A 23,718-nucleotide genomic window follows, 5' to 3' on the forward strand; every position below is an offset into this window, starting at 1 on the left:
AACATTCATAATAATGGTTTCCTACTAAGAAATAGTTTAATTGTGTTAATACTAAGAATATAAGGAAAAATAAGCTACATATACATTAGCAAGAGTATTTTGTAAATGTCTAGATATCCATATATGGATTTAGAACTTTGATTTTCATTTCAGAATGCTGGATGAGTTGTTATGTGGTTACTTAATTTAAATAAGAACATATGTCTTACTGCGAGCTAAATGAGAAAGTTATTTGCATTATCAATTTTTTTTTCTTAATATAAAATGTTGGTAAACAAATGCTTCTGTTATCATATGGTTACTTTTGTAGCTGGACTAATTTGTGAAAGTAGATATGATACTGAAGAAGGTAAAACTGCAGAATTTTTTCAGTCATTTTTTATAGCATTATTTTACTCTTTTCAATCTTCTATAAAAAGATACAAATTCAGCTTACATATAGAAAACCCATCTGCAGACCTTATTGAAAATACAATTACTTCACTGTTGCACAGAGTAGATAATTACTGTGTTACCCGGGAAAGGTCTAGTGACTGCAGAGACATCTGAAGTTGTACTTCTCTCTTCATTTTGTTCCAAGTTTGCAAATGGCATTTTTTGTTCACTATCAAACTAAGCTATTATAGAACCATAAAATCGTAGAATAGTTAGGTTTAGAAAGGACCTTAAGATCATCTAGTTCCAACCCCCATGCCATGGGCAGGGATGCCTCACACTAAACCATGTCACCCAAGGCTCTGTCCAGCCTGGCCTTGAACACCGCCAGGGATAGAGCATTCACAATTTCCTTGGGAAATCCATTCCAGTGCCTCACCACCCTCACGGTAAAGAACTTCCTCCTTATATCTAAACTAAACTTCCCCTGTTTAAATTTTAACCTGTTACCACTTCTCCTGTCACTACAGTTCCTAATGAAGACCCCCTCCCCAGCATCCCTATAGGCCCCCTTCAGGTACTGGAAGGCTGCTATGAGGTCCCCACGCAGCCTTCTCTTCTCCAGGCCGAACAGCCCCAACTTTCTCAGCCTGTCTTCATACGGGAGGTGCTCCAGTCCCCTGATCATCCTCGTGGCCCTCCTCTGGACTTGTTCCAACAGCTCCATGTCGTTTTTATGCTAAGGACACCAGAACTGCACACAATACACCAGGAGAGGTCTCACAAGAGCAGAGTAGAGGGGCAGGGTCACCTCCTTCGACCTGCTGGTCATGCTCCTTTTGATGCAGCCCAGCATATGGTTGGCTTTCTGAGCTGCGAGCGCACACTGAAGCCAGCTCATGTTAACTATCTCATCAACCAACACCCCCAAGTCCTTCTCTGCAGGGCTGCTCTGAATCTCTTCTCTGCCCAACCTGTAGCTGTGCTTGGGATTGCTGTGACCCAGGTGTAGGACCCTGCACTTGTCATGGTTGAACTTCATAAGGTTGGCATCAGCCCACCTCACAAGCGTGTCAAGGTCCCTCTGGATGGCATCCCTTCCCTCCAGCATATCAACCAAACCACACAGCTTGGTATCATTGACAAACTTGCTGAGGGTGCACTCAATCCCACTACCCATGTTGCCGAAAAAGATGTTGAACAAGACTGGTCCCAACACCGATCCCTGAGGGACACCACTCGTTACTGGTCCCCAGCTGGACATTGAGCCATTGACCACAACTCTTTGTGTGCGGCCATCCAGCCAGTTCTTTACCCACTGAGTAGTCTACCTATCAAATTGATGTCTCTCCAATTTAGATTCAAGGATGTTGTGTGGGACAGTGTCGAACCCTTTGCACAAGTCCAGGTAGATGACATCAACTGCTCTACCCCTGTCCATCAGTTCTGTAGCCCCATCACAGAAGGCCACCAAATTGGTCAGGCAGGATTTCCCCTTAGTGAAGCCATGCTGGCTGTCACCAAGCACCTTGTTGTTCTTCATGTGCCTTAGCATGCCTTCCTGGAGAATGTGCTCCAAGATTTTGCCAGGCACAGAGGTGAGACTGACTGGTCTGTAGTTTCCAAATTTCCAAATTCCTCATTATGTTGTCATACTTAATAAATATTAATAGTTAAAGTATCATTAATATTTAGAAAATTGCTGAAATAAGATGATTCTAAGAAAATCTTCGTATGTTGCATAAGGACAAAGTAATCCTTTGTGAAGTGCTGTTTCCAGCCACTACCTGTGCTCTTTTATTCAAAGATGTCCATTAAGCAGGTGGAGTGAGGGCATAGGATCAAGAACAAGGAATTATTGCCCAGTGTGCACGCTTGTATGGTGTGGGAATAATAAGTTACTGTTACAACCAGTACAGACTTTGCAAAGAAATGGACACATAGATACTAATGCAAAGAGAGGAAGGGGTGGCCAACAGCGTGACTGTTTTACAAAGCTTGATTTCTCAGTCTTTGTGTATGGAAATAGAAACTTCATTCACAGTTGACGTGAAGGGGCTATGAAGAATTTGTTGCTGTATATTTTAATGTCTTTCACTGGGTTGGTTAAATTTGTGGATATGGAATGGAACAGAATAGAATAGTTGGAAGGGACCTACACTGATCATCTAGTCCTGCTGGCTGACCACTTCAGAGCTGACCAAAAGTTAAAGCATGTTGTTAAAGGGTGTTGTCTAAATGCCTCTTCAACGCTGACAGACCAACCCAAGTGAAATAAGGCACTCTTTAGAAAACTGTTAGCATTTATTAAAGATGTTTGTATATTAAACATCTTTATATGAGGAAACTTATTTATAAACTGTAGTCCTAATTTATGTGCATTCATGACTTTTAGTGAACGTAGGATCAATGAATATATTGCCATATGGTTTTGCTGAACTTTACCACAAGTCAGTATTTCTGTAAAAGGCTTTGAAATGGAAATGCTAATAAACTTTCAAACCATGATTAATGCAGAATTTTAGTCCAGCGAGGAATATTTTATTAGGTAGCAAATACTCTGTTACCTGGAGTTTATTAGGAAATATATAATAAGGTGATTGCTGGAATACCTGGCGTATGAAAATTTGTGGTCATAGGCAAAGTTACTTTATTCTTTTTAGTGTAGTTGATGTTAATTCTTTCATATCATGGACACATTTTCCTGAAAGTTTCCCAGATTTTGGCATATCATCCTCTTTGGTTATTTTATTATATAGAATGCACCTTATTCTTTAGGATCATAAATCTGGAACTTCCATATTTAGCTTGAAATTATCTTTATTTCACTGCCTGCTACTGGTGATTTATATTTCTATAAAGAGTCTAAAAGTTTAACATGTATGCAACCATAATATACATCAGTTTTGTGAGTGAAATTACAGCCTTTTAAGAAATACATGCAATTTTTCTAACCACAGTACCACACTGTATACCCGTGTATAAAATGTAATAAATTTAGTGCAGTGGTAAAACTTACTGAATTCAATTTAACACCGGTGTTTTCATGATCTTTTCATAATTCCACTTTCTTCAATTGATCCTAGATTTGTTTTCATGAACTTTATTTCCCAGAGTGTAAATAGAGTTCAGAGACTCTTTGGTTCTGATTTCTTTCATGTCTCAGGCTCCTTGGTCAGAAAGAGCTCTCTTATAATCAGCTGCATCAAGGAAGCATTACATGTAGTTTACTTCTGCTGCATAACTTATTGATTGGCATGCTTCTGGGAGCACAATGGATTAACTACTATTTGTGTCTGTCGAAATAGTTCAGCTTGTAACCTGACTGACAAGAGTCACGGTCCCTCAGAGTAAAAGCTTACATTTATGTGCCCACTCATATGTCACTTATGAACATGACTGTACATGCTTGACGTAGGAAAGTTTCCAAAATGATCTCCTCATTGAAAAATGGAGATGGGGTTGAATTAGAAAGGTAACTCTCAAGCCTAAGACATGTGATATTAGATGAGCATCAGACTTCTGAGAGAAGACAGGGAGCCTAACTTGTGGCGCAGGAACTTTGCATTTCTTTTAATCAGTGTGATGCAAGAAATACCTTCTGTTTTCTAATAAGGTGTACTCTGAAGGTTGTCTCACATTGGTATGAACAAAGTAAGGATACCTTACATTAGAGGTGTCTTTATTGGAAGCTTTTACTTTCAGCCTTTGTGTTAGGAGATGGAATAAGGGAAGAGAGAAATATTACTGATAAATGCGGGTATTAGACACAATTGCACTTGTGGCATCATATATAATAAAATAACCAAAGAGGATGATATGCCAAAATCTGAGAAACTTTCAGGAAAATATGTCCATGATATGAAAGAGCTAACATCAACTACACTAAAAAGAATGGAGTAACAGATGTCCCTTGTGAAATTTCAGCCTCTAGGGAATTGTAGCTAAATGGTTATTGTTTCACTCCATCAACAATGTGAGGGTACGTGAACTTATTTTCATTATACCACATCCTCATTGTGGCTTCTAATCACAGTCATGATGGTATTAGAAAACTTAAATTGAAATTATGTTGCAAAAGGAGGCATGGTTTATCCTGTTCTTCGGTTAAAGAGTAAGATTGTAAAATAAGAAAGTGGGAGAGTTCTCTCTCCTGTCTGTTAAAAAAAGCCTATTTGACACTTATTTTAGTATCATCATCTGAAAATTAGATTTTTTATATATATATATCTCAAGTAGTGCACTGAGTTTAATAGAAATGTCTTTCTTTTCACTGCGCAGTTGTGACACATGTCAGCTAACAAAGGAGATTATTGAAAGTCGGAAGTAATGGCCCTTGACATTTCCCCCATTGTTAAATCAATTACATTTCCCAGCAAAACATTTGTACCAGCTGAAGTAGTTGTGAGTGGATTTGTCAGACTTTATTTCAGCAGCACTGAGCACTACTCACTAACTTCAGTACCCCTGCAATGGGCTGAAGTGAATGGCTGCACCATTAGCTTTCAGCACTCTCCATGAATTCATGCAGGAACTGAAACAAAGCTTAATCTTCTACCAAAGCAGTTGCAGATAGATGGGAGCCATTTCCTTTGCTTCTGCCTAGTACTAAAGGCAAGATTACTGAGTTAACTGAAGTCATTGGCTTTCAGTTTGTCAGGTGTTTCCAGGCAGTATTTGCCCTGTGCAGGGAGCACGTTTTCCTCCTTTTTCTGATAGGGGCTTTGTTTGCTGTAGTTGCTGTCTGCTCATGAGAAGAGGATGGAGGACAGATCAGGCTGGTGCCTTACCTCAGCCGTGTGTGCTTTATTCTGTTCATTCGGTTCTCTTCCAATATAAAGAACTTTCCACCTCTTGGGCAAGCACTGTAAGGTGGAGATGCGCTTTTTGTGCAGTAATGAAAAACTCAGGTTGCCATGATCTAAACGGGGGCCTGCAAGTGTTACCGGTGGCAGTAGCTGACGTCCATTTGTGTCTTCTGCTGCTTTTTATCTTTGCTTGCATGAAATAGACTTTTGGTCTTAAAATACAAACACTTTTAGTAGCATTCATCAACACTAATTTGAGGGTCTGCAACTGTCTGTAATTCGCTGTGTCTAAAATAGACTCCTCCAAAAGGTAATTTATCTGGCCTGTTTCTTTTGATTGACTGAAAGGGAAACTTAAAGTACATAGGCTGACACCCAACCTTTAGGTCTCTCACAGTCAGCAATTATTCTGACTCATTATTGTAGATTTTTTTGTCAATGGACACTACAGAAAAACTGACAACTGTATGCCAGCTTATTCTTTAAGATGGCAGTTATGTCATTTATGCTTAAATGAGTATGTTCTGTAATCATCCTAATTCAGAAGTTTATCCTGAGTTCTGGATTGCAGAACTGTTGTTTTACTGTACCTCATTGCAAATACCTGTTTTGCTGCCTTTTCAGTACTTTTAATATTGAACATTCCACTTTCATCTACAAGAATGAAGAAATTACGAGTTTAATCCTTGATTGATCGGTGGAAGTATTAACTGAATTGCAGTGAAACAGTGTCAGCTGGCTCACCAGCTTTTAGTATCTTTGGCAGGGGAGTTTCTGCTACATTACAAACTGAAAACAGAAGGTGGAAAGTCTGACATTACTGTGCTCTGTGACTTTAGATACACTGTATGCCCATGGTGTATAAATGAGTTAAGGATCAGGAAGCTATGTTGTTTCCAAAGGTCAGGTAGTGAAACAGAATATGTGCCTCCTGTCATCCCACGTCAGCATGCTCTGATGTGCTCGGAATGGCTGGTGGTGAAAACTTAGTCTCGGGATCTGCAAGTCTCAGACAGGAGTGAGAACTCGACCTTGAGGGCAGGGATAACCAGTGGAATCAGTGGCAGGGATGAGAAAATGACAAGATGCTTTGGCTAAACAGAGTGTAATTATGTGGAAGGAAAAAAATAAGAAGAGAAAATTAGTTACATGTGGTAGTAAAAAGCTCACAGAGCAGACATGAAAAAAGGCCCAGTTAATTTAGGATTTGAGGATTTTGGGATTATAAAATAAACATTATTTTACATATCTATAAAAAATATAATTCTTTAGTATGTATAATTGTGTTGGAAACCTAGATGTGCAGTGCAGGTTGCATGCTATTCTATGTTGGCAAAAAGTATTTTATTTCAAATTGTCTTAAAATTTAACCTCAAAAATACTGTGGAATTTTGGTGTTGGCAGCTGTGATTATCTTATTTCATAGCGAACAGGCATTAATATCCATTATTTGAATAAGACATTCAGTCTACAGAAGGTGATTCTTCTGTCTCACCTTTTTCCTGTGTTTGTCAGTTGCTGTTTTGCTAAGCGCATATGTCCATCACAAGGACATCTGTTCCCGGCCTCCTGGAATCATGTTGCTAGTTAAGTGCTCCTATGCTGCTTCCAGTCACAGGAAATTAAAAAAAAATTAAAACTGATTATCATGAGGAAAACAAATACAAAGTTGCCTGCAGCAGGGTGCTGCCTGTGGGCCAGGGAAGGTTAGAGACCATGGCGCTGGAATATACGTACCTGTTTCTATGGTTACTTGTGCCTGGTTTTGTTGGAGCGTTTATTACAGGGAACTAATGACTCATATTACACAGTGGGGCTTTTTGCACTATTTTTTGCATTAAAGTATTAGAAAATCAAAGGCATTTCAGTTACTTAGTGAACTTACACAGGCAGCATTTCTAAAAGAAAAATGGTAATATTTCTAACCAGTCAGTGAGTCATGGAAATTTTCAGTGAAAAATTTTTCTGGGGCATGGACTGAAGTATGTGTCCATATAAGACTTAGTGACTTACCACAGTAAGTGAAATCTAACTTTAAAGTTACAAAAAAAAAAAAAAAAAAAAATCTATGGCATACTGACTTTCATAATTAATTTATATGTTTCTCTTTCAATATACAGACCACTTAGATGAAGAAAACTTTTTGGTAGTGTTATTTTGTTCCTTTTCTAATAGCACTTTCAAGAATTACTTTACAGGTTGGTTTTTTTTTTTTTTCATGAAAGTAGCTATTATTGAGAGATATTTTTAATGTATTGCTTCATGTCAGGGTAAAATGACCCATATAATGGGATAGCAGTGAAATCAACATGTTGGATAACATGTATTCAGGTAGAAAGAGAGGGAACTTCATCCCTAATGTGCCTTTTTGTCTTGAAATTAGCATTTTCAGGGAAGTCTGCTGTAATTAAACAGCATTGATACTTTTCTTTATTTTATTTTGTTTTGTTTTATTTTATTTTATTTATTTTTTTTATTTATTTAATTTTGATGCCCATGTTGTCATCTCTCTTAATTAGAGAATAAAACAAGACATCAAGATGAATAATCCTACTGATATCCAAATCCCTGTGGAAAGGAATAAGAACATCTCTATGCAGCTGTATTTTCACAAAAATGACAAAATTTGTGTGGGATTGTTAAGGCAGTAAGCTGAATGTAAAATTTCGTTTCACAGTATTGTGTTCTTCATCACTAATATAAATACTGCTTTGTTAGAGCTATCCTAAGATTGTTGATTCGATAAACTTTTAGTTTCTGTAGTATGAAATGGATTCTGCAGCTTTTAATAATGCTAATTACCAAATGATAAAATCCTTTTTCTCCTTCTTATCTATTCCAACTTTCATAATTGTGGCTATTTTCTGTTGAAGGAGAGCTGTGACTGACAATCATAAATCTGAGTTTTGTCATGTTAGATGAAAGTGTTTGCTTGTCAAATTCCCCTGTTCAATCTCCAGGCAATATTTGATGCCTTGGGGTGAAAGCTTTCACCTTGAAACATTTGGATCCAGATCTTCCCATTGCATCCCCCCTAAACATTGGATTTGGGGGAGAGCAGATACTGGTGGATGAAGCACAGCAGTGTTTAAAACACATAACCTCAAGGCTGCAGAATACTTCCGAGCATGAGCAGATGTCCATGCATGTGGAACTAGATGTAGAACTGGAGAACTGGAGTCTACCTCAAGGAACTGTAACCTTGAGGAGATCGGCTTGGATTGCACACAACCGGAGAAAAGTCTGGGTTGGAAAGGACCCATGGAGATTGTCTGGGCCAACCTCTTACTCAAAGCAGGGCTTTAATTTGGTTATCCAGGGTCCTATCAATCTGAGTCTTGAATATTTCCAGCAAGGGAGATGCTAGCACTTCTCCGGGCAACATGTCCCAGTGTTTAATTGTTCTCACAGTGAAGACTTTTTTTTCCTGCGCACTTCCTGGAAACAGTGAGTGCTTTTCCAGGTAGGGGAATCCTATTAATCCTCCTCATGATTATCCATTTTTAGATTTGCTGAACCCTTAAACATCCAAGGGAGCCGAGTTAGCTAGTAAGGCATTACTTACAACACTGAATACAGATGGCTAATGAACAGATAGAGAGGGAAATGAAATTCAAGCTTCTAGTATTAACCTATAAAATCTCCCTGCAGGGCATACTGGCACACAACTGCAGCAATAAAGCAGTGTATCGAGAAAGCAGCAGTGTAATACACCAGCAGAGCTCCCTTCCCTACATATTCTGTAGCCATACCTACTGTTGGGTATTGATAAGAAGGTACTGGCATCTGTCCTCTATTGACTATATAATAAGGCTGTGCCTGGCATCTCTGAATAGTGGACAATCTGATTTACTTGCCACTCAGATGAACTGAGATGCTCTACAGTGCTTGAGCTGCTGCAGGAGGTGTGTTTAGGCATTCTTTTCCATTGTTTTGTGGACCTGGTCATTCTCTTTGATACTTTTTTGTACTTGAGGGAGGGAGTGTTGTGTAATATTTTCATGTTTGTTTCTGGTTTGTTTTTAAATTTTCCTCAAGTTTTGGTTTAAAACACTGTTTTTAAACTCCTCCCATTTCCCACCCTTTCTCCTTATTTTACAACAAACACTGTTGCAAGTGATAAGGCAAGAGGAAATGGCCTCAAGTTACACCTGGGGGGAGAGGGGAGGAGAGGAGGAGGAGAGTAGACTGGGTATTAGAAAAAACTTCATCCCCAAAAGGGTTGTCAAGCATTGGAACAGTCTGCCCAAGGAAGTGATGGAGTCACCATCCCTGAAGATATTTAAAGGACTTGTAGACATGGTGCTTGGGAACATGGTTTAGTGGTAGACTTGGCAATGTGAGGTTAACGTTGGACTTGATGACCTTAAAGGTCTTTTCCAACTTAAATGATTTTACAAACAAGGTCCTTGTTTGTCTGTTTAAAAGTCTTGATTCTTACTTCATGGCCAGGTTTGTTTCTTCCTTTAGGCTTTTTGGTGCGGGCTTTTTTTTTTGCTTGGTTAGGTTTTTTCTTGTGTTGGAAACAACGAATGAGATGGTGAATACTGTAAAAACCTCCTATTATAATCTGGAACATGAAATACAAAGTTTGTTGAAATTAATTACATAAACTAACAAAAATCTAGCGTGCCTTGCAAACACATTTGAGACTGTTCTTTAACGGATGAAATAGCCCTCCATCTTCATTGATGATTCCCAAAATAAACGTAAAATCGTAACAAAATCACTTAAAAAGATATTTTTTTTTATTTTTGCATATGGTGAAGTAGTGGTTTTGTAGAAATCATAGCTTTTTTGTAATGATAGATTGGAACTGTGTGTTGTGTGTCTGTAGTATTCATGACATCACCCTCTAATCCAAAGGATCAACAAGAGCTGTGTTTCATTGTTTTAATTTATAAATAGTTACTTTGTTTTCTGTGCTGTAACAGAAAGTGATTTTTCCATTTTTTTTTTCTGACATAGAATACAATATTACTATAAATACTACATTGCAGGTTATGACCAAGATAAATTGTGCATGGGGTGACGTGTTACTTGGAAGCATCTGATGATGGAGCAGTTCAGTGCAATACATGAGTAGTTACAAATTGAACTTGTTTAACTCAGTGATGATAAAGTGAGATAACACCCACTATAACTATTTAAACTTCACACAGCAATTCTGTTGACTGTTACAAATCAATTGCTGTTATGTGAATGTATTTTAAGTAACTTCCCTCACTGTGAATGAAGACACTTGGTGAGAAAATAAGACATACAGAAATGAGGTGCTGTATGTGCCCCCCCCCTTCTTCTTTTCTCCCAAATGCTGACTTTACAAAAAAAAAAAAAAGTTGTTTCAATTTCAAGTGCTACTATCACTGTTGCAGAGGGCTAACTCGGAGGTGACCACCCATTTTAAATTATGCCAGTTTTAATTTGGTTATTAACATAGTCTTAGCTAAGCAATCCACAATTTCCTTAGCTTCCTGCATGGATCATCATTTTACATTTACAGAAGTACTTTCAATTAAAAGATGGCTAGGATATGATGCTTGAGCCATGGCTTGAGTACATGGCTGTGAGTCATAAAAGATGGGTCAAACTTAAACAGGGGAGATACAGGCTAGATCTAAGGAAAAAGTTCTTCACTATGAGGGTAGTGAAGTGCTAGCACAGGTTGCCTGGAGAAGCTGTGGATGTCCCTGGCATCCACAGAACACTGTCCTGGCAGTGTTCAAGGCCAGGTTGGGTGGGGCTTTGGGCAACCTGGTCTAGTGGAAGATGTCCCTGCAAATCCATTTTAGGATTGTTTTTTAGTGTGTGTTTTGTATCACACAGAGTAAAAGATGTACTAGGGTAGTAGGTAGTATGGTTGAGAGTCATCTGTTGGTCTGAGGTCCCACTTCAGCCTGTCCCCAAGAAGCTGAGAAATTTCAAATCTCAGAAGAAGGAAGAAAGGGGCTAACGTTTGATGCATGAGCACATTTGAGAAGTATTTTTATATTGGGGGAATGGGAGAATTCAGAACAGAAGTCAGAGGCAGCTTTTCTTCTTGATTAGGCTGTATCTCTTCATTCTCTTTTCTGTCTAAGGAAAATGTTGACAGTATTTGACAGTTGAGGGCTGGGTTATCCACATCATTCTGGTACTGAACAGACCCATAAACTGCAGGGTTTTAAGGAAATAGGGAAAGTTTAAAGTTGAGCGAGAAACATACGTGTACATGCAACTGGGTAGAAGATACATAGCTTGTCAGTGTGTGTATGTATATCTGCATTTGCAGGAGGGAGAAAGAGGTTACGCAATTCCTTCAGCTCTCGTTTCATTTTCTGTCCCACTCCTACCTCCGTGCCCTGTGGTGGTTGTGTGAATTAAGGGAATGGGGGGGGGGGGGGAGGGTGGGTCTTATTTCCCTAACTCAGCTATGCCCACTTATAGCTTGCTCTTTCTGTGTTATAAGAAGCATAGCGTAGGGGGGAAAAATTGTACTCCCGAATTCTGATTCCCTGTATGCCCTCTGTTTCCTCCTGAGCATTTATGCTGCTCAAAAAATGCCAGTAAATGTCAGCCTCCACCCCTAAATGCTTATATGTGGTGCTGCGGGAAAGAGCCCACAGGGTGATCTGAAAAATTTGCTGGAGCTGTTGATGTGCCTTATCTACCAAACCACAGCATTCAGTGACCATGACAGAATAGCAAAGTAGCTGGTACTGAATTTGCTGTCTCCTTGTGTTTGTACCATCTTTCATCTCTCCTGTTTGTCAGAGACTGGGGCGAAGTGGGAGACTAAGGTTCTCCTAATGGCAGACCCAAGTCTATAGAGCTCCTTTCCAGAGCAGATGATGATATATTTAATTACTCAGGGCAAATGTCATATCACTTCCTTTGTTCGGTTTTTCCACAGAGGCATCTGGAAAGAGGCAGGAGGGAAGAATTCAGAGAACAGCTTATAGTCACGAATGAGACAGAAAAAGACATTTCTGAAGGCAAGCAGGGAGGCAGAGGAGGCTTTCCACTTGCAGGGGTATTTGCTGTTCATTCTGAGTGTTCCTGAGATGTTAAGAGAATAGCAAGGCAGAAGTGACCTGGGAGGTGACTGTGCTGTCATCCAGCTAAGATGCCTACCTTACTGAGATACTGAAATTGCCTAACAAAATTAGTCGACATAATCAATCTTCTAGCAGATTGCTTTATGCAAGTCAGATGTTGATTTTGTATTTTGTTTTCAGCAAAGTTGATAAGGGAGTGCGCTTTTATTAAAAAATTTAGTCTGCCTTGTCTTCCATTCTAATGTAATTTAAACTGTTACAGCTCTCATGGAGTGACTATCTCAGGCATTATTACTTCTGTCTGTAGTTTCGTCTGTATTTTGTATTGGATCACATTTCCAGTGAGTTAGGTCTTACAGAATTGTTTTTTTTTTTCTGTGAACTTGTGTAATGACTTTTTAGGGCACCTAATATTGGTAATGGTGTTTTATCTTTAATGTCCTGATTACAATTGAGAAAGTGTATCTTTGGGAATCTCAGTGCTGTTATCATTGTATCAGTATTGCGTGTCAAAATGAAAATGAAGAAATGAGCTAATACATTGTACTCAGTTAATGTAATGGTGCTAAAATTAGGCAAAATCTGGTGAAATAAGCAGAGTGCAGGGAGAAGGGAGGAGATTTATTTGTTGGTCTTGTTTTTGAGGAGACAAAGAGACACTAATGCCCAAGGAAGTTGTGAATGCTCCATCCTTGGTGGTGTTCAAGTCCAGGTTGAACAGAGCCTTGGGTGACATGGTTTAGTGTGAGGTGTCTCTGCCCATGGCAGGGGGTTTGGAACTAGATGATCTTAAGGTCCTTTCCAACCCTAACTATTCTATGATTCTATGATTAAGCGTTAATGCTGAACTTGAAGTATTCTTCCTTAGTTACGACAACATTGCCATAGAAAATTAAGTTAACTTCTTATAAGGCAGAGAATATTTTATTTACAGACTGTTATGTCAAGCTTGTCTGTTCTTCTGAGATGTCAAATTTCAGATTAATTCAGGTTAACATCTTTTAAGAGCAAGGCCGACTTTTGATCAATTCCACGTGTGTGATTTATCAAGAAGGCCATTTCCATGGTTGTGTACTAGCCTAACAGTGATGCTGACCTGCCATGAATACATACTGACAAAAAAGAAGCGTATTAGGAAAAGCTGCCTGTGGAGACTAGGAAGGGTATTACAAAATAATGAATAGTCTCTAATTAACAAAGAGATTGATCTATCTAACAGCTAAGCAGTATTGCTGCTTTAGACTTTAATAGCTGTTAGTTAGCTAGTCCACTGAGTTCAAGTAGTGCCCCTTAGGCTGCCTGAGAGAGGCGTTAAGTGGGGGTGCAGAAGGCTTCCAAAGGCTGTTCCAAGCTTGCAGTCATGGGCTGTGTAAGTAGACTGGTACTCACTGCTCTGCCAGAGACAAATGATTTTGTTTTCTAGATAGACTGTAAGTCGTGGAGAAGTTTTCAGGTCTTGTGGTGCACATTAGAGAATCCACTGTCTACTGTAGACAGTAGGGAGTCAGCAACTTTAATGACATTAAGAGGCTTGGATTAGTCTCAGCATAAGGTTTCTGGTCTGTAGTACTAATCCTTCATCTTTTTCAAATGTTTAGATCACATTTCAAAGACTTATAAACCATTATGTAAATGGTATGGGATAGTGCATTCACAAAAAAATTACTTAAAACTCACCAATAATTCTCAAATTTCAGCAGGTATGATGAAAAAAGGGCAAGGGACTAACATATTACAATACTTCAGGTATTTAGCTGGTTTAGGTAAGATGTCATCAGATGTATTTAAAATTCATGTATCTGTATTCATTTCCAAGTCTAAGAAAGGCTGCCATTGACCATGAGTCTGTCATTTCAGCCCAAGGCTTTTTCCAAATGTGAATGAAACTCACTGTTCACTGCTGTTAATATTGAGTGCTAGCCTGTGTTTAGTCAGAATTAGATTTTTTTCATGAAGTAGCACTACATGTCAATATCAAGGTTTGTACCAAAAAGTGTATTCTAATTTTTGCACTAAGCAGGATGTGATCCTGCCTTAAAATTGCTTCCCACAGCAAATAACATCTCACGTGCCAATACACGGTGTAAATGTGTTAATGATTCCCCACCAAATTCACCGCCAGCGAAATAATAGACATCAAAAGGATTTGCTCCCTAGGTGCAAAGCAGAAAGGGCCAGATCCTTCCCTAAAATGAGTAGTTTTTACAGATGTCATTAAGGTGCTCTAAGTTTCTGTGGCTGATCCACTGGAAGTCTCCCAGACCAGGAAGATATAACTGTGGAAGCTGGCCTGATGTGACTATGAGTGAGGTGGTGGAGCTATCTGACTGGTGAGAACACTGGAAAGGCTCACGACATCTTACTTTGTCAGGAGAAAACAGCAGAGCTGCTTCAATCATGCCACACCTATTGTGAAGACAGAAAGCAATTTCTAAAAAAAGATTTAGCTTTTATTGAGTACTTTGACGGGTTATTCAGAGGAGGGTGAATACAGGAATTCCTGCACAAGTTCATGCTCAGATCTGTACAGCACAACTCAGGGAAAACTTTTGCTTTAGACAAGGAGTGCTTGAGAGAAGAAAAGTAAGTTTCAAAGGGTTCTTCAGCAACAGAAAGCCCAATCACCATCTTTGTTCAAAGCCACAATTGAAGGACTCAAGTTGCATGTTGATACAAATCTCATATGAGATTTGTTCACTAAGAGGGAAAAGAGGGAGAGGAGAGAGAGGGGTGTTGGTAGCAGATCTCTTCAGATAAATGATGAGTATCTATCTGCTTCATGGTTACTGAACATAAGCACTGAAACCGCTATGTTTGTTCAGCCTTGAGTAGAGTTACTGATTAGCTCAGACTTTACTTGGGGAACTAAGTCTCTTTCCTTTATTTCTGAGTTGAAAATTACTTACTGTATTTTCATTATATCCTTACTTTAGCCACTTCTACCCGAAAGAATTTTTGCAACTGAAATGAAGCTTTTTTTAAAAAAACGTCATATTTTGTCTCTATTTACACAATATATCTTGCTGTCACCTACTGCAAGAAATGATAAATCAATTTTAGGATAGCGTATGTCATTGAAACTATTAGATTAAAACAAAACATCCTGTCTGTGCTTTTAGAATCAATGAAAATGCTGAGACATGTGAAAACAAGTACAGGTTGTCTGAAATAACTATCACTGAGATAAGAAACAATGTGTATCCAGCCAAGAATCGCATAACAGGCCAAAGTCTAGTAATGTCTTCAAGGTTCTTGAGATGCAACAATAATTTTTTCCCCAAAGTGGATGTCAAACACTGTAGTTTGTATCTCAAGGAATACTAAACAAAGAAAAGGAACCAGAGAATGTTTTAAGGCAGGGGAGGGATATGTTCAGTCTGTTGGGAGAAACCTCATTTAGAAAGGGGTGTTTATGTGCCCTAAAGTACACTACCATTTACTCACACAGAAGACGTGTTTGTACATTTCCAGCATATTCTAGTCTGCATACTAGGCTTTTGGAGTCTTTCAAAAGTGGCATTTTAAAAGTAGTACAAAGAAGACGTTTCCTTCTTCCAAAACCTTTTGTTTATGATATTTGTAAATCATGACAGTAAAACAGCAACAATTAATCTCTTAGCTTTTCTCTCTCTTGTAGGGTGATAGCTCCTATGTAAAAGATCGTTGGTGTGTGTTTGATGGATTCATGGTCTTTTGTCTTTGGGTGTCACTGGTTTTACAGGTAATTATTCACTAGCCTTTCTCAATGAATAGTTCTTTAATTGTGAAAAATACATGGTGCAACCAAGTAATTACAAGTTGCAGAAGTATAGCTTGTGCAGTACATGGGTCAAATTGTTTAAGAAAACCTGTGCTGAATCCAATAGTGCCATAATTGCGCATTGCAGTATATCTACATTTGTGTTAAATTTATCTTGATTAATTTTTCTTACTGAGAAGTTAAACATTAATCTGAACCTTGTTACCATAAATCCTCTGCATAGTCAAAAGGAGAGAGAAGGATCTTCAGAGAGCTGTTTATCTCTTAGCTCCATATGAAAGTTGTGCTCATCTCCTTTCATCGAGTCTAGTAGGATGCCTTGTTGACTAGCTTAGGCAATTAAAGAGAGAGTGATTCCTGTGTTAGATATTTGCCATGCTGTCAGTGTATTGATATGGTGAGTGAAAGGGTTTCATGGAATATGATCCACACCTAACAAAACCTTTTCCAAAAGTCAAGTTAAAGCACAATGGAAAAAGTAATAATAAATACATTTGGAAATCATTTGATGCATTTTCACAATAGCCAGTTTTTTGGGTAAGGACATATTGAAGATTCTGAGACTGGGCCTGCAGTAGTGTAAGAATTGTAAAAGTTCTGTAGCAATTACTGTTAGGCGTTACTTATCCACTTCTGACAAACTTAAGACATGTAATTTTCTACTTTATACACAGGGGAAACTTTGGTACATCATGTACACATGCAGAGTGACAGTTGATCATTATAGATAAGCACTGTCAGATATGCCAGATTCCCCCTCCATTTTCTTAGTACTTTGAGCAAATGTTAAATTAAGTAGTTATTGTCAGAGTGAGAGACAGGGATTAAAACCAAGACATTTTTGCCCAATCATTGAGCTAAATAGTCTTCACGGAGTGCTTAACCTGTCAGTGTATTAAGGAGGTGGTTCCCTGTTCTGTGGCTTGGCTTAAATTTGTGTTGTAAGTAAGTGGAGTTTAGGAGAAGAACATGTACAGTTTTCTCACACACTTGGAATTTAATTGAGAATTTATAAGCATATAGCCGCTTACAAGGTGATCTGTATAAAGCATATGTGTACTTTTATATCATAGTAAAACCTTAGTGGTGTGCCACACAGATACTGATTTTCATCTTTGGAAATGTAAATTACTCACTTTTATCAAAGTTGTGGGAAACTTGTGGGGTAGGACTAGCACAGTATCAGGCAGCTGACACAACTGTCCACTGTCTTCTTGAGTTGTTTGAGACAGAAGCGTTATGAACATGGGCAGAGTATAGTTTTAGAATTTCATTAGAATTACTTAGAAATGCATTAAAAGATATCTTAAGTCTTTTAAAAAACCATGGTTAATATGAACCGTAAAATAAACCAAGAGAAGTTTGAAAATGAAAGTAAGTTTCACAGTTTTAAAAGTTCAGTAGATGAATACAGGAAAACACAGGGTCATCCAGAAAAACTCCCAATTCTTTTGTTTGTAGGTGTTTGAAATTGCTGAAATAGTTGACCAGATGTCACCATGGGGCATGTTACGCATTCCACGACCACTCATTATGATTCGAGCATTCCGGATATATTTTCGTTTTGAGCTGCCAAGAACTAGGATAACAAATATCTTAAAGTAAGTAAGGCTCTTACCTGAATAACAACAGAAAATTTCAGTTTTAACTTAGAAGACTGACTGTGCAGCTTAGAAAATGATCCTTTATGCTTAGTGCATGTTTTCTTCCTGAGTTTTAGTTCTGGCCAAAAAATTCTGCTGTTACTCTATTTAAAGAATCATCAAGTTTCTTAGAAAATGATCAAATATTTAAAGAAATCCTAAAGCTTGTTGCTAGTAACTGTAGCCAGCACTTTTCAACCAATGGTAATAAATTCTGTTCCATTAATATGGACACTTAGTAATCAAGGTGAGCACTCCTAGTAGGGTAAATAAAGTACACAAGCATGTACCCCAACCATTAGAGTTATGAGTGTACGTTTCTTGGTATATGTACAGAGATGCTTACATGCAAGCAAATACACATAAGTATGTTTGGTACAGCGTGTAATGGCAGAAGCCATGTAATGGTAATGTGAAAGTTCTTTGGTCTATATTTTGTATCCACTTCATCATAACATTTTATCTGTAGAAGTCATTAGATACTATTTTACAAAAGCTAGACTTTATGCATTTTATTTATGTTGTGTTTTTTTTTCTTCCACCCTTTTTAGTTTACAGCTGATTTAGTTACCCTAACTTACGGGTTTAAAAAAAAATCATGGCTCCCCATTCTATCTCTGCACAGAGTTAGAGGTTAGGTTTAAAGACAAATTTTCTGCAGGATGAAATACTGCTTTCTCTGTGTGATTATATTGTGTATTTTTTAGCTTTTCAGAAGAGGCTTCATGTTGCCCGTGCATTCAGTGTTTTATTTATCTTTTTGCCAGGCGTTCTGGAGAGCAAATCTGGAGTGTTTCAATATTCCTTCTGTTCTTTCTCCTCCTGTATGGGATCCTGGGAGTGCAGATGTTTGGAACTTTTACCTACCATTGTGTGACTGATGACACACAGCCAGGGTGAGTTAACCTGTACAGGCATAACATGGGGCTGTTCTTTCACTGCATAACTGTAGTCAATGGGTGTAAAATGGGGTTAATAGATTAAAAGTAGTCCACAAAAATGCCCTAGATAAACTGGGGAAACAAAAATGTTAGGAATTACAAAAAGTACAAATTTTGACTGCAACAGAGACATTATGAATTGTGGCATTTGGCTGCAGTCTGAGTAGAGTGAGTGACTGTGTATGTGTGTGTTCAGAGGGAGAGAGCAGGAGAGTAGAGGAGACTTTAAGAGGAGTATTGCCACTTGTGGCTGATGCAGGACACTGAGGGTGCATCAACTTTCCTTGTATTCTCCTGTCTTTTCCCAGAAAGTCTGGGTGTGGCATCAGACCTAAAGTATAGGGAAGAACTACCCCTAGAATCTGGTGCTTTTTCTGGATTAAGAGGTTGCTGGGAGCTGATGCTCAAATTTAAACAGCATTTTTACCCAATCTTTGGAAAATACTTGATTAATATTTTACACCAGTGATGGAGTATACATAGAATCAAAGAATTACAGAATGGTTTGGGTTGGAAAGGACCTTAAGATCATCTAGTTCCAACACCCCTGCCATGAGCAGGCACGCCTCGCAGTAGACCATGTTGCCCAAGACTCAGTCCAGCCTGGCTTTAAACATTCCTAGGGATGGAGCATTTACCACTTCCTTGGGCAGCCTGTTCCAGTGCCTCACCACCCTCACAGTAAAGAACTTCTTCCTTATATCCAACCTAAATCTCCCCTGTTTGTCTGAACCCATTAGCCCTTGTCCTGTTGCTACAATCCCTAATGAAGGGTCCCTCTCCGACAGACTCGTAGGCCCCCTTCAGATACTGGAAGGCTGCTATGAGGTCTCCATGCAGACTTCTCTTCTCCAGGCAAAACAGCCCCAATTTTCTTAGCCTGTCTTCATACGGGAGGTGCTCCAGTCCCCTGATCATCCTTGTGGCCCTCCTCTGGACTTACTCCAAAAGTTCCATGGCCTTCTTAAGTTGGGGACATCAGAACTGCACACAATACTCCAAGTGAGGTCTCGCGAGAGCAGAGGGTTACAGAGTAGAGGGATATATCAGGTTTTTGATTCAGCACATATTTAAACACAAGATCAACTCCAAATGCAGTATAGCCTTTTGTCACTGGGATGGCTCATAAAATCACAGATAAGTATATGCTTACATGTCCTGTTAAATTGAGGGCTTGACTTTATGCTCAGCCATAAAGCATTGTGAGAGTCTTTTGCATCTATTTCTTCATTTTGTCCTTGTCCAAAGAAATTGGATAGGGAAGTTGTAGCCTTTGCTTTAGTCAAAATTGAATCCTTTTATTCCTATTGAATTTGTCAGAACATAAAATAAATAGACATTATAAGGAAGCAGAACACCACTTAATCTGCTACTGTGCTGAATAAAAAGTCTGATTATCGCAAAACTTTGTGTTAAAGATGTTTTCTAAACTAGAGCCCATAAGCTATCAAATACAAAATGAGATTATTAAAAGTGCCAGATACAGAAGAGGTTACAAAATTATTTGAGAATATGCTAGGTATTATATGGCATTTTGTTAAATGAAAAAAACCCTGTTTTCTAGATATTTTCTTATTTAATCAATACCATAGGAAGTATGGGGCTGATCTTCACCTAGATTGGAAATGAGGTATGACTTTTCTATTTTTTTTAAGAAAATCTTTATAGCATAGATTTTTTTTTTTTTGTTTCACATAGACGCGGGGGAAAAAGACAACTCAGGAAAGATTGAGCAAGTTGAGTGAGTGAGTCTGTTTGTCTGTCTATTTGTCTATTTATTTATTTATTTGTTTGTTTGTTTGTTTGTCTCAGGTAGTTCTGTTCCCAGCAAAGTTGGCTGTACTTGGCCTTAAATAACTTCAGAGTTGTTAATGAGCCACAGCTGTAAATACTTACTATTTCTGCAAACCAGATCCCAGGCTCCCAATTGAAGGTTAGCAAATGAAAATCATGCAGTTAGTGGCCACCTGTAAGAACATTAATTGTAGGTGATTTGCCTGGTATTATGCAGAATTCTATGGCAAGCAGCAAGGCTAAAATCGTATTATTGAGGTCAAGACTTCATCTATTTCAGAAATTCTGGAAATTACTCTTTTTAAGTCTACTGCCTTCTGAATTATTATTATTATTATTATTATTATTATTATTACTAATTATTATACGGGAGGCAAGTCTCTTTCAAAAAGAGAGCATGTTAAAATCTTGCTATTCTTTTTTTATTTGAAAGGATCTGGCAGCCTCAGCAGACACTCATTGCCTCTTTGATTGCTGCAAGTTCTTTTATCTTTCCATCCTTCTTGACACCCACGCTGCCTGACCTCCTGTCTCTCCACCTCCTCAGTCATTTGCTAATGTTAACTCTGGCAAACAGAAATACTGAAGTGAGATAACTGTGTTCAGACTTTTTCATTCTATCCATGAAATCAGCAAAATATGACTTCCTTCCAAAGGCTGAAAAGTTTTTGTGTATTTTTGTTGTTGTTGTTTGATGATAAATCTTTTCTTTCCATCTGTCTTATAATCTTCTTTATTTTGCCAGACTTTTCTTTTCTTCCTCATGGGGAACACTGTCTTCTTCCTACACCATTTTCTCACTCAGTATTCCTTTGGGATTATTACTTTTTACTACTATGCTGTCACAGTTTTCCTCTGATGATTTCTCCAACCACTGTATCTTTTTTTTTCTGCCAATAAATGGTATATTACATGGATTTCCTCAGTCTGGATCTTCTTTAGTTGCTTGAAAGACACGCAGTGTGGTTGGAATGTAGTGTATATATAATCCAGTTGCCTGGATAAGTCCATACCTTATAAGCAGTTTCAAAGGCTGTTTTGTTATATCTCAGATTAATTTCAAAGAATTGAACAAACAGTGAAAATAGTTGTCCCTGAATCTACTATAATTTACTCTTGGGCACCTCCAGTATACAAAAGGTACTTCCGCAAGGGTAGGAGAGAGAAATTACTTCCAAACCATTGCTCTGGCTGTTAAGATATTTTATGTATCCTCACACACTAGCCACTCAATATTTTCTTTATTTTTATTACCATGATGTGTTTGACTACACAAATATACTGTTTTATCACATGATTAGATTATATTTTTTTCCACAACAGTAAATTTTCCTTTTGTAATTCTCAGTCTGCACTGAAGCTAAGGGAAAGGAAGCCTCCTCAAAAGAAAGCAAGCTAATATGGCTAACTGCCATAACTAACATAAAATGTAGTACTGATTCTTCTCCCAAAGAAATTCTTTGAGGGCCTTTTTGTAACACTTTCAGTATAGCCTAAATATTTCTGTAGACCTGTCTGCCTGGTCACTATGGCAGTCAATTTTAAATCCTTCTTTGCAAGGTTTCTTGTTTAAAGTAGGAACTGCCCAGGAAAATAGATAAGAAAAATAATTACCGAGTAATAGAAAGATCTAAGAGGTTCTTCGTCATCTTTCCATCTGTCTATGGACAGGCCCTGAAAATGTCAGAAAACAGCTTCAAAGACTCAGGAGCTGAAAGTTCACCATAATATCTAATAGAAGAAATAAATATGATTAAAAAGAACAAAAGAGATTCAAGATACTGTCTTACATCAGCAGTGGGAAAGTGAGTAATTGGATTTCTGAGAAAGGGAAGAAATCAAAGACCAAGCTTGAAAAATCAACATAACAGGTCTTCTTTAACAGGGCACATTAATTTATTGATACTGGTTGGATAATCAGCACTGCGTTAGTATTGCTTTTGGGATTTATCTCTCTTAATGGGGATATGTTTCTAGCATAAACTCCTCAGGGAGAAGAGAAATGAAAGAAATCTTACTTCTCCAGGCCTGATGTTTAGACCCCAGCAGAATCAGTCTAAAAGCCATCCTGTCAAAAGGGTGAGAGCAAGTGCTGAGGTGACCTGTACTGGTGCCCAAGGGAAACAGTCTTCAGGACTCTCCTGACTTTCAGAGGGCATGTGATTTCTGAGCAGAAATCCTAATGCTGTCTCAAATTGTTATACATATAGTTATCCAGAGCAATTAGGCTGTTGGTTCGTTTCACACAGGATTTCCAGTGTTTCTGTTTGTCCAGCTCCATGTTGAACAAGAAGGTGACCTTTTAATGAAGGTTAAGGATACAGTGATGGGAACCCAACAGCCTCAGCTTTTGGTGGCTGAGTAGTGACACATGCTCTATTGAGATGTGGAGTCATTCGAGTTTACCACAATTCTTTGTTCCATTGCAGACATGAGAGTTTATTGAACTTCTGCTCAGACTGTCAACCTTTATGGGACCTGTTTCCTCTGGCTAATAAGTCCTTTCGAGTAAGCTGGAATGGATTTTATGGATTATTGTGAAATTGTCTGACTATAAATACAAGAATTTGAATAATGTAACTACCACATCTCCTCTTTGCTGTAGGGAAGGTTTATATTGATGCACAAGATTTTTACCATGGTACAGAACTGAGGCCTGCTGAGTATTGAACTCTCCACATGAAACCTGCAGGAGGCCAGGATGACAGGAGTCAGGACATCCTTCAGCATATTATAAAATTGAGGGAAAGACCAAACATCACTAGATAAACAGAATTGAAGAGTGACCTCCACTGAATCTGCCAAATAGGTGATCAGGTGCTGTTTGCTTTCTGGAATAGAGGGAAGCTGGAAAAGTTCTGGGTTTTATATTGCAAGAGGAAGACAGAAAACTAATGGAGAAGGCTGTGGATGTCCTGACATTTACAGGTTGGGAGTTAGCAGCTATCACTAAGCAGTATGCCTCTCTTAGCCTAGAAATACTGCAAGAAAGAGTCACTTCTGGATATGCAAGCAGTTGTGGGAAATAGAAAGAAAGAAGTTCTGAGATATTTCAGCTCTTTTTCTGTGAGTGATCTGTCTCATATTGTTTTGGAAAGCAGATTGACTGTTTTCAGTTTTTTACTGCTTTACAGAAGCTGAATCTGGTGTCTAAATTTGATTTCTGTCTCAGTTCTTTGGATTACTGCAATTCAAAAAGGTCTGGAAAATGCTGGAATATTCATCCTGAGATACGTGTGAGCAGACTATGTTATTATTTCCAAGAACTTGTGGAAGCTGAGTGAAGAGCTGGAAGGCAGGAAAACAGCAGAAGTTTAATGAGAAGGAAGGAATGTCTCTGACAAGGAAAAAAAAAAAAAA

At 38.4% G+C, this 23,718-nt stretch overlaps 1 protein-coding gene across 3 annotated transcripts in view; it reads left to right on the top strand.

The window, feature by feature from the left end:
- NALCN (sodium leak channel, non-selective) overlaps positions 1-23,718 on the top strand; it is a 232,860-nt gene that overhangs the window by 11,381 nt on the left and 197,761 nt on the right. For all 3 annotated transcript variants that reach the window (XR_010612326.1, XM_065677983.1, XM_065677984.1), the window contains exons 4-6: positions 15,858-15,941; positions 17,442-17,581; positions 18,391-18,519. Coding sequence is in view for 2 of the 3 variants with exons in the window: in XM_065677983.1 (XP_065534055.1) it covers positions 15,858-15,941; positions 17,442-17,581; positions 18,391-18,519 (353 nt within the window). In the remaining variant the exon portion in view is untranslated. The remainder of the gene's footprint in view (positions 1-15,857; positions 15,942-17,441; positions 17,582-18,390; positions 18,520-23,718) is intronic.

The sequence above is a fragment of the Lathamus discolor genome, chromosome 4 (assembly GCF_037157495.1).
Source record: "Lathamus discolor isolate bLatDis1 chromosome 4, bLatDis1.hap1, whole genome shotgun sequence".
NCBI classification, from domain to species: Eukaryota; Metazoa; Chordata; class Aves; order Psittaciformes; family Psittacidae; genus Lathamus; species Lathamus discolor.